Source organism: Pteropus medius, unplaced genomic scaffold, assembly GCF_902729225.1.
Source record: "Pteropus medius unplaced genomic scaffold, Ma_sr-lr_union100, whole genome shotgun sequence".
NCBI lineage: Eukaryota > Metazoa > Chordata > Mammalia > Chiroptera > Pteropodidae > Pteropus > Pteropus medius.
The window spans coordinates 24,069,584-24,081,079 of record NW_024344378.1 but is presented as its reverse complement, the minus strand read 5'-3'; the positions used below and the strand labels follow the sequence as shown (position 1 = coordinate 24,081,079).

The 11,496-nt window shown below is 45.2% G+C and overlaps 1 protein-coding gene and 1 non-coding gene across 3 annotated transcripts in view; one reads left to right on the top strand and one right to left on the bottom strand.

Moving 5' to 3' along the window:
- Positions 1-284: 284 nt before the first annotated feature.
- ALDH18A1 (aldehyde dehydrogenase 18 family member A1) overlaps positions 285-11,496 on the bottom strand; it is a 36,639-nt gene continuing 25,427 nt past the window's right edge. For both annotated transcript variants that reach the window (XM_039871664.1, XM_039871665.1), the window contains exons 13-18: positions 9,444-9,581; positions 7,283-7,478; positions 7,058-7,179; positions 4,567-4,753; positions 3,463-3,558; positions 285-1,296 (exon numbers count right to left, since the gene is read on the bottom strand). In XM_039871664.1, coding sequence (XP_039727598.1) covers positions 1,115-1,296; positions 3,463-3,558; positions 4,567-4,753; positions 7,058-7,179; positions 7,283-7,478; positions 9,444-9,581 — 921 coding nt within the window. In that variant the 3' untranslated portion in view covers positions 285-1,114. The remainder of the gene's footprint in view (positions 1,297-3,462; positions 3,559-4,566; positions 4,754-7,057; positions 7,180-7,282; positions 7,479-9,443; positions 9,582-11,496) is intronic.
- Positions 4,953-5,071, top strand: LOC120610121 (5S ribosomal RNA). Its single transcript, XR_005654874.1, has one exon. It is a non-coding gene; the product is annotated as a 5S ribosomal RNA (ribosomal RNA).

Here is an 11,496-nt window from a genome sequence, read left to right as displayed (position 1 = left end):
GTGTCACGCACACCCCTGACTTCAGACCATCACTAAACTTTCAGTCCTAAGCTCATGGGGCTAATCTACCCATTTTCCTCTCCTCTCTCCCTGTCCACGTCCTGTCCCCGGGGATCTGCCTATGCTGTTTCCACTGACAGTGTCAAGGAGGAGGCCAGGCCGTCTCCCAACCAGCTTCTGGAGAGGAGACAATGTGTGAAAGCGGGGCTGTGAGGTCACAAAAAATGGGAAAAGGAAGAAGAGGGTATCAGCTACCGAGGGAGAAAACTTTAATCCTGCACACAGGCTTTTCATAAGAACTTTATTTCTCAAAAAGAGGGGAAGAATCCAAAGTATTAAAATAATCCTCTAATTTTGTTTTGGAGGGAAGGAACAGGATGACAAAATAATTCATATAAAAATTTCAAGCACAATTACTGTAGATACTTCATCCTGAAACTTGTACTTCCTGTCTGCAGTTCCAGGCTCCAACTGCATTGCGGGTAATGCTCAATCTCTCGGATCTGGAAAGGCTGCAAGCGTCTGGAATGCTTATTTATATTTACTCCACAAATAAATACAAAAGATTGATCTTCCCAGTGGAAATGATTCAGTCCATTTTTGTTTCTGACGAGAATGTTAAAGAGCTTCCCCTCTCCTAAATTCCAAATTTTTCCTTTTCAAAGATGACGAGTGTGAAAGAAATGAAATGTGAAAAGACTGCTTAGGTATGGCTGGCTCTAGTACCAACCTAATGCCAAGGGAGACTTTACCTCATTGAGGTAATAAAAAGGTAAGAAGCGGCCATGATTCTTCCATTGCCTCTTTGTAGGGAAACGGTACCTTTCTGTTTCTATCATTGAAGAGAACTGGACTGTGCGAAGTCCCTCTCTGAAGCAATTAAGCAAAGTTCCTACCCACAGCAACTATTTTCTAACTTAAAAAAAGAAAGAAAAAAGAAAAGGGTGAGCTGGAATGCGAGTCATTAGCCAAGACTGATGCCGCCAGTCGGAACGCAGAAGCATCTTTCCAACAGGCAGACCCTTCCAGAAGTGGGAGATGAGACCTGACTCGCCCCGAGACTGTGACGACAGGTTTAACTCTAGGAACGTTCCCAGTTCTTCTCTGCATGCTCTCAGTTGCTGTTTCTCTGAGGAACAGGGAGGTTCTCGTGAAGATATTTTAAACTTCCATGCTCTGAGAAATCTGAGACGACGTGGTCCTGCCCTCGCAGCAGCCACTTGGTAGTAAGGAGTCCCTCAAGTCCTACTGGTCCCCGGGCGTGGATTCGTGATGTGCTGATTCCCACTTCAGCTCCTGCGAAGAAGCGTGGATGAGAATGTGGCTTTTCTCAGCCTCTGCTTCCTGTCCGCCCACCGGCCCCACATCTCCTCATTCTCCTCACCTGGCACCCTCTCCCTGCCCCATCCTGCCCCATCCTCCCCAGGCCGGTCTGAGTTGCACTGTTGCTATAAATCATGATGAGGCCCCTTCTTCTAATGAAACACTATGCGTGAGCCTCTTGTACTTTATCCTCAATGCATTTTGACAATACTAGAAGTGCTGCCTCTGACACCTGCTTAGTGTCTAGATTACGTACCACGATGTCACCCCTGGGCATTTTCTGAGGTGTACAACAATGTTTAGTATGAATGTGTCATTTCCACAAATATTCTTTAAATCCTAGAAAGGGACATGTTCTCAGTATCCCTCAGAATTCTTAGCACAGAGGCACTCATTAGACAGTAACTGGATACATGAAAGGGTATCAACCGTTTGCCATCCCTCCTGCTCCAGGTGTCGACTCAGGGACAGCAGGGGTTTTCCTGGGTCTGGCTCGTGTTGCTGCATCACGCACAGTAGAGGCAGGGTTCCCCTGTTCATCACAATTTTACATGCTATGTACCAGGCCCTGGGCAATAACTGATAGAGGTCCTGTTTCCATGGAGCATGTATCTTGTGGGCAAGGCAGCCGAAGGACAGTTCAGCAAGTAATTTCATGTGGTGACTGAGTGCAGTGAAGGGTGCTATGACAGAATACGTGGGTAGGGTGGGTACCACAGTGGACAGGGTGGTCAGGGAGAGTCTCTCTGAAGAGGTGTCTTTCCACTAGAACCTGAACAATGAGAAGGAGCTGGCCAGGGGAGGGGCAGGTGGAGAGGAGCAGCCGGCAGAGAGAAGAGCAAGGGCAGAGACCTGAGTGGGATGAGCTTGGGCCAGCGGTTGGCAAGCAGAGTGACCACCAGGTTCGCATCTTGGTTTAATGATATAGAGACCACGTAACTTTGGGCACATTGCCTAACTGTGTCTCGTCCTTGTTTTTCATTTAAGGAATGATGAAAATAATAGAATCCATTATGTAGAACTGAGAAACTGCTTGTGATGCACTTAACATAGTGTTAGAATATATTAGATGCTCAATAAATATTATCTGTCACTGTTATCAATGCATTTCACAAGCATTTAACTGGACCAGAGTTTGAGTCTCTGCTCTGAGTGGGGGATGGAAAGACAATGGAGTGGTCCTCTGCTTTTCCCCGTCTTAGACTTTCACTTGAAAGCTGGGCACTTCAGCCCTTAAAAGTGTGAAAGTATTTCTTCTTTCAAGAACATGGAATATAAAGATCAGTGCAAGTGATGTGATAATTAAATCAAACCCCCAACATAGTAGAAACTGGGAACTAAAAATAAAGTATCTAATGACTAAGAACCACTGAGTAAAATTCCCTTTAATAACCTTTAACAATTCAGTAAGAACTATTTCTCTAGGCAGATCATCTATTCAAAAGTCCAGAGGGATTAAAATGTTTCAAGTGGTTGAAATGCTTCTCAGATGTGTCATAAATGCCTTATTGGAGCTTTGCATAATTACACCCCTGAAAACCAGAGATGGTCTGAAAAATCCCTATACCATTGGGGATGGAGATTTTATTATTAATGATGGAAGGGGATGGGGGCAAAGTAAACCTCACATCTCTGGGCTTACCTGTTTGTTTTTGATGCTGACACTTAAGCCCAGCACAGGTATTAACACCTTCCTTTGTCCTATCCTCATGGGGAATTCCTATTTCTGAGGAAATCTGGCTGTGTCTCTCTAAAGGAATAAGTCTGCAGTGGCAGTGCTCTCAAGGGTCCTTGGCATGTACACCTGTCACGACCTGTGTATGGAGACATGCTGTGGTCTGCCAACATTATGGTGGGACCCAGGCTTTGGATTTGAATAAGTTTAGGTCTGAATGCCAGCTGCATGACTTTGGGCAAGGTACTTCAGTTCTGTGAATCTTAGTTGCCCAGAGCACAGGACTTCCATGAACTCATGGTAGCTAGAATTATTCTCTCTCATAAACCCACCCTCTCCCAATTCTGTCTCTATAATCTCCATCAAGCATGAAGAAGAGGTGTCTACTCCACCCTCACCTTGCTCCCTGGACCACACAATGAGTCACAAGGCAATTCTTTCCCCCTGACCTGAGTCTTTCTTACCCAGTCCGAAGCGGTAGCCATCAGAGAAGCGAGTGCTGGTGTTCCAGAACACACAGGCACTATCCACGTGGTGGAGGAAGAACTCTGCTGTTTTCTCTGCAGCACAAAGAGAAGAAACTGAGTTACGATGACTCACGGAGAATATCCCTGCTTCCAGCCACTCACCAGTGACTGACTGGGGCAGGGTCCAGGCCCCTGAGGAGCTGCCACACATATTACGCATGAAGATTTATGAGAAAAATCTGAAGAGAAAGAAAGAAACCAGCTCTATCAGTCACTGATGTGGAAGTTGCTGGGAAAGACTGGGCTGGAGTCCAGATCTCCACTGCAGACAGACCCCAGTGCTGCAATGGCCTGTCTACACTGTCTGTTTATAGGCTCCACAGCCAGAATGCCTAGGTCTGAACTCCAACTCCACACCCTCTAAGGTGACCTTTTCTGAACTTCTCTCTGGCTGAGTAAAATGGGGAGTGACAACATTACCCAGCTCACAGGGCGGCAGAGAGGAGAAAGTGAACTGACAACCACGGAGCACTATTGCAGAGCCTAGCACATGATAAGTGCTCCATAAACGTTAGCTGTTACTATTGGTGGTGGTGTGATTCCCCAATAAACTGACTATAACTTCCCTGTGGGGCCATCCTGGTTTTATCACTGGGCCTCCAGCGCCTGACGCCTAGGCATGTCTTGTAATACCTATCTGTGGTGTGAATGAATGAGTATGGAGAGTTGGTTCTGCCTTTAACTAGTTGTTTCTGCATTTAAGCTCCTGAGCCTTGGTTTCCTCAGGTGGATTTATTCCAACAACCTGGAAAGACTGTGTATGAAATGAATGAACACCTCTACCACAGAGGGAGTCAGCTTAGAGTGGAGCTAGTCACCTCTTCTCTGCCTCCCCACCCAGGGCCACTGTGCCAATATGCTGAGGTAATAGGCATGAAAGCACTCAGCTAACCAGCAAGCGCAACCAACACCAGGGATCATCATTAGACTGTTCAGATTTTGTTTTCCTCCGAGCCAAGAAGGGCTGAGTGGAATGAAACCACCTCAGCGATCAAGGCAGAAAAAGCAGACACCGTATGCTCGAAGCATCTGCACACTGACCGTCCTCTGTGACGATGACATCTGTATGGGAGCTGCCGTACTTGTGGATGTGGTCAATGGCCTCCTGGATACTGTCCACCACTTCAATGCACAATTCCAGGTCACCATACTCAGTTCGGAGGGACTTCACTTCAGAGGGGCTGAAGGTCAGATAGGAGGCAAACTTGGGGCCTGCGTGGATTTTCACCTGGAACAGAGGAAGTCCAGGGGCAACAACATAAACAAAGTAAGCAAGCTCACACTTCCTCCAGGATTGCACAGCAGGATGGGCATGAAGGTGGTGAGCCTGTGGCTCCTGTGGTCCAGACAACTAAACTAGTCCCTGCCTTCCCTTTAGAGGCAGCCTTCCGCCCTCCAGGATGCACTGGTTTTGAAATGCTCACTGTGTCTATGGCCATGTTACCCTGAACAAGCCCGATCCCGTCTGATCTCGGAAGCTAAGCAGGGTCGGGCCTGGTTAGTACTTGGATGGGAGACCACCTAGGAAGACCAGGTGCTGTAGGTGTAAAAAATAAAAAAATAAGGGATTGTAAGCTGACAAGGTCTTTGCAATCTGTTCAACCAAGGGTTGCCTCTCAAGAAAGAAAAGGAAAGGAGAGGAGGAGGGAGGGAGGGAGGGGAGGAGGGGAGGGAGGAGGGGAGGGAGGGGAGGAGGGGAGAGAGAGAGGAAAGAAATGAGAAAAGAAGAGAGGGGAGGGGAAGGAAGGGAAAGAAGAAAGAAAGAAAAAGAAAGAAAATGCTGACTGGACACTTGCCAGCAATGAACCCAACCGACTATCAACATAAGCCCCCAACTGTTGGCATTTTACTAACAAGAACACTTGACTATAAAAATCCCATTCCCCACATATGGGACCTAGGCACTGGATTCACAGGGAAAGGGAGATACCACGTATACACTTCCACTCCCTTCACCCTGGAGAAGTCCTAGGTGTGCTTCAGAGGAAACAGTACTCCAGCTGGTAACCACTTCAAACTGTGGTTACTTCTCAGATTTCCAACTTGGTTGGTCCAGCCTCACCTCTAGGTTCAGCTCAGCTCCAGCCTTTGGGGATAGTTCTGCTCCTTGCTGGAAGAATTTAGGGATCTGGAGGCTAGTCACTGAAGGCCCCAGGAACATGTCTGACCCCACTTAGGCTTGCTCTCAGACCATTCCAGGCAGCGTTCATGCCTTTATTCTTTGGGACCAAGCTCTTGCTTGGCTTAAGTTACAAGTGGTGCTTGTCTGTCCTTGAGGCCCTGCATGGTTTCCTACCTGGAACTCTACTTCCTCCAGAGTTGGAGTCCGCCCATGTTCCTCAGGGACTGGAACCCCATTCCTGAGCCCTAGCTCTGGGCAAGTCACCCTGCTGGTGTACTTCTTACAATACAAAGGTGCTGCCTAAAGTACAAATACTCGTTTGGATTTGGAGAATTTCACGGCAATCCCGACAATGACTGAGAACAGAGTGGGTTTGCCTGAATCAGGACTGGGGGTTTAATTCCTAACTAAAGGAGAGCTTTCCTCTTGTCCTGTATAGTCCTGTGTACTGGACACACACAAGTACCCAATCAAATAGGCCACTAGTGTAAAGTAAGGCCTCAGACACAAGTGATCACGTAATCTACCTCTAATTTGTGGGGTACATTTTAATGCTCAAAATCCTTTCGGGTTCTCACTGGGACCACGCCACATTTATAAGCTAACTGGAGCCCTCTTTTCCAGTCAGAGGAGAAAAGGGAAGAGACACATGCCCCAGGTCAAAGCCCAGTGTATGTTCAGTCACTGTCTGAACCGCTGTTTATATAATTCTGAAAGGGAATCCATGACATCATATATAAAGCTTAACATGTGTCCTCACTGAAAATTTAAGATTGTTCGTTTTTGTTTGGAGAGCATCTATTTTCTTGCAATTAGAAATTTAGGCTGGAGCATACATTTATGTTGGAAACTTACTGGCATTTGTTGTTCATAACCTTAATGACATGGTAAAAAAATAATCTCAGTAAAAAAAACACTATACAAATTGTTGATTCCCAAATATCACTGTATCAAGTACATTAATATTGGTAATTGAAGACATTTGTGGACAGGTAGATGCAGTAAGTTTTTGATTTGAGAACATTTCTGTATAATCTTTTTAAATCAAATCCGAACAGAAATGTGTGTTCAGAAACATACACTTTAAACTATGCTGCTTGAATAAAGGTTGCCAGAAACAGTCCATTCAATGGGCTGCCGTGTGATGTATCTTATCTTTGAACACTCTTAGCACTTAACACATTCCACTTTGTAATGAAGCCATTTGTGTGTTAGTTTCCCCCATCGACTAGACTGTCAGAAGGCAGGGGGCATGTCTTACTCATCTGTGTACTTAGCAGATGCTCAAAAATATTGCTTCTTGAATTGCGTTACACGGTATGGCAGTTGCTCCAGGTCTAATCCCACAGGCTCCTAAATCTCAACATGGAAGGCAGGAAGTGACGTATGAGTCCCACGGACTTGTCTTACCTGTTCCACTCTCAGCATATCAATGATCTGGTCAAACAGCGGTGTTCTCAGCAGGTCTCGGTGGATTAACAAGGTCTCCAAAGCATTACAGGCAGCTGGATACTCACATTTAGAGTCTCTGACTAAAAGAAGAAGGACAAAGAATTGTTTCTATTAACATGATCCAGAGCCACAGAAGATCTGACAAATACTTTGCCCTTAAAACAGGAGACCCATCGAGCTCACCCAGTCTGGTGACTTTATCGACATTGGCCTCTGAATCCACATACATGTGACAGATCCCTTCACTGTGCCCCATCACTGGAATTCCCTTAGCGGCTTTCTGGATGTCTCTGACCAGCTGGGAAGAACCACGTGGAATGATCAAATCTATTATTTTGTCAAGGCGGCAAAGATCTTCTACTTCTTCTCTGGTATTCACCTGAAAAGGCAGAGGATGAAAAGATAAAGAGGACATCTTCTAATCCCATGAAATAGAGGAGCAGCAACATCCCTTTTACAGATAAATTTCTGCAGCTTCTGAGAATGAAATCGGGCACTGAAAACTTATTCCAAAACAAGATTAAGCCCCTGGTCATGGGAACTGACAGTCCAGCAAATGCTCACCAAACACTGCATACCAGGTGCTGTGCTCTGCATGACAAAACATGCAGGACCTGGTCCCTGCCCTCGAAGAGCTGAGTCTAGCTGGGAAGACAGGACTAGGAGACAATCAGCCATACACGGGGCAGATAATTTAAAAACTGCCAGAAGAGGTACAAAGTGCTATCTCTGAAAGTGAGAGTAGGTACAGATTGTGCCAGGCAATGAGGACCACAAGAGGAAGTGGCTACTCTGGTGGTTCTCTATCCACGGTCTTCTTGACATGTTGGGTCTTGCTATAGAGTCATGGTTCTCACTATTTCCACTGAAACTTCAACCCTGGTATGCTGGCTGGACTGACTAAAGTGCCTGTGTTAGACTACGGGCATCTTTTTTGTCTTCTTGATTTTTAATTTTCCCCTATATGGTAATGTTACTTACAACAGAAATACAAAAATATTTGTACAAAAATGTTCACAGCAACTTTAATCTGCATGGCCTCAAACTGGAACAACCCAAATGTTCGTCAACAGGAGAAGGGTTAAACCATAGCGCATGCACATGCATGGAACACTACGCGGCAGTGAAAAAGAAAGCTACTGCTAGATGCAACGACATGGATGAATCTCATGAATGAACAAAAGAAATACAACATAAAAGAGTATGTTTCATACAATTCTATTTACATGAAGTTCATGAATAGGCCAAAGAAACTGAATGTGAAAGTACAAAAACAAGTTGGGAGTGGGGTGGAGCATATTGATTGGAAAGGGCACATGGGAGCCTTTGGCTGTTAGAAATGTTGTGTGTCTTGATATGGCTGGTGGTTATATGTACGTACGTACGTACGTGTGTGTGTGTGTGTGTGTGTGTGTGTACAAAATCATATTGTTTACTTACATACTTACTCTGTGAATGTTACATACCAATGGGAAGAAGGGAAGGGAGGGAACCTGCTGAATTAAGCTAGGATGTGGCAGAGCTGAGATTTGAATCCCTAAAAGCTGTGATCTATCCACCCACTACGTTACCACAAGAAACACCCAGATTCTTGTCAGTGACCATGTAATGCAGCAGATTCGCAGACACTCTCCTAGCAGCCAACAGAATCCCGGAATGCTGGAACGAGTGGGCCTCGGCGGAGAGAGAAGAGGATCTGGAGTAATTTGGGGTGAGTTACTCAACCCCTGAACCATTTTTTTTCCATCTATAAAATGGGGCTAATAATTAATGTATTTTTCTCAGAGTTGTTGTGAGGATTAAGTGGGAAAATGAATGAAAGGTGCCTTGCCCATAGTAGGTGCTCAATAAATTGTAGTTATTACTATCTAGTTCAGAAACTCCATTTGATAGTTGAGGAATCTGAGACAATAGTTAAAATGATAATCATCATCATCATAATAGCAAAATCTCATACTTAAATGCTGCATTATGGTTTATGACAAACTTTCATAAAATTAATCTCATCTTCCTTGGCCTAAATCACTCTGCCCTCACATTCTAGGTCTAGTATTCCTGCTGCCCCATGACCTAAAGAACAAAGGGCTAACAGGCATTCTTGTAAATCAACAGTACCAGGATAGAGGTGTATGAGAGTGACCTTCCTAAGCCACTGAAGACCCATCTGGGCCAAGGAAGCTCCTGGCATTGTCCAGTGTCAGCAGGCACACAGGACCTGCTGCCACTATAATCAAGCCTGCCTGTAGAAGTGGCTTGGCCCTAACATGGCCTAAATTTTGCTTCAAATCCCAAAAGATCTGACATGGCCCCTCTGGGCCCGACTTGGCTCCTTCCAGGGACCTACCAACTGTACAGCTTCCTTGACTCCATGGATCGAGAGGGCCTCCTGGGTCAGGAGGTGAAGAATCCGGTTACTGTGTGCAGCCTCCTTCCCTCCTTTGAGTAATAAGCCATTACCACTTGCAATAGCCAAGGCTGCCACCTGCAGATCGAAGGGGAGAACAGTGAGCCAAAGAGAAGAAGCAATCATATAATAGTAAGGTTAGTAGTCACTGAGCACTTTTTCTGGGCCAAGCTCTATTAATCACTGTATAAGGCATAGACTGTTGCAGTTTCAAAACATTCTAGTGAACTGAGTATCTGCTTTATCCCTTGCTTTACAGATAAGGACACTGAAGCCCAGAGAGGTTGGTGAGTCTGCTAGGTCACGCAGCTTATAAGTGGCAGGGCTGGGAGCCTTGACTCTGGAGCCAAGCCACCTGGATCTTAGAACTCAACTATATAGCTTCTTAGCCCCATGAGCAAAATACCTGAGGTAAGTGGCCAGGGTTGCAGGTCCCCCTCCCCACTTTGGCCATGTGGAGGACAGGGTGCTCAGCTGCCTCCTGACACATGCACTTGCTCCACCTGACTGGGGCTGAGGCTGGGCGCCATCTCTGGTTAATTGTTTTGAGAGCTCTAAATGCCTGGTTCTGAGAACCTGGAGAAAGCCTGAGCCTCCTACTGGATCCCTGGGCAGCTGTGGCAGAGGCTGAGACTGCTCGGGAAGGAGCACAAGCCTGTTTGGGGAGGAAAAAGTAGGCCATCCGTGGGTAGGATTAGTCACCCTCTTAGAGCTAAGAACTAATGACACTGACATAATCATCCAAGGCCTGAAGCTTAACTTTCTGAATGCTCCTGGGGTGAATAAAAATTTTCCTGTTTTTGTAACATAGTGAAAGAAACTTTACTAAAAAACCTTGCCTGAATATGTTAATCTCCAGATTAGTGGCTCTTAATTCTTTTCTGTTCATTTTTGTTGCTCGTGAATCCTTTATAAAAGTGATGTAAACTTTCTCTAGATAAATGCACAAACATACTGAATTCTGCATGCAACTTTTAGGATTCAAGGATTCTGTGATACCATCCAAGGTTAAGATCCTGGGTGAGGAACCTCAGCTGTAGTTGGCTAAGGAGGAAACCTTTTTCCTTGTGAACTATCAGCTAGAATGGAAAAAAGGTAGCAGAGAAACGTCATGGACATAGTCTTCTCAGAGACTTAGGATCCCTTTCTACCAGCAGAGGGGAGTGCTGCAGTCCTCTCTGGACCATTTCTGAGACAAGTCAGGAGGGGTCAGATGGCATGGGAGTCCCTTGATTAACAAGCTGGTTTTAGGTCATGTCAGGGAGTATCCTCCACGGAGCACTCTGGACTCCCATGGTCATTTACACTATATAGTAAAGAGGTGCTGGCTCTTTGTTTTTTAAATAGAATTTCTGACACTTTGTGGCTAGTGCAGAGAAAAAGATGGTATCATCTCAGTCTAGTGGGGAAATGCTTCCAGATTTCTGGGAGAAAGTTTAAAGCAACAAGTGAGCTTAACCTCTTAATGCCACCTTGTATTTCAGAGTATGGCTGCTTGGCAAGGCTATTAATCTATGGTATCTCGACATTAGCCTGTGATATGTCAGATTCCTTAAAGAGGGTTGTATTCTAGTTCCCATTAACTACTAGATGTTCTTTTTCCTAAGAGATGAACTACAGGAAGCGATCTGTGACACTGATGATAAAGGGGTCCTTTTCATAAGGGCAAAACCAGCTATGAGATGAATGTCCCTGCAGGAGGCCAACAGGGACTCTGTGGCCAGGAAACAAAGTGCCCCAGTGAGGTAAGATATTTGGAACTGTGCTTCTTGACACGGTATGGGAGATTCATCAGGGCTTACCACCCAGATCTACCCTTATACATGCGACAGGAATATTAACTTCTATAAGCTTCGGTTTCTTCAACTGTAAAATGAATATATGAATACCTATCTTTAGAATTATTAAAAGAATCAATAACATAAATTACCTTAAGAGCAACCTGGAAATAAAGTCTTTAAAATTATCTTTGGGTAAAAAAAAAACAAAAACT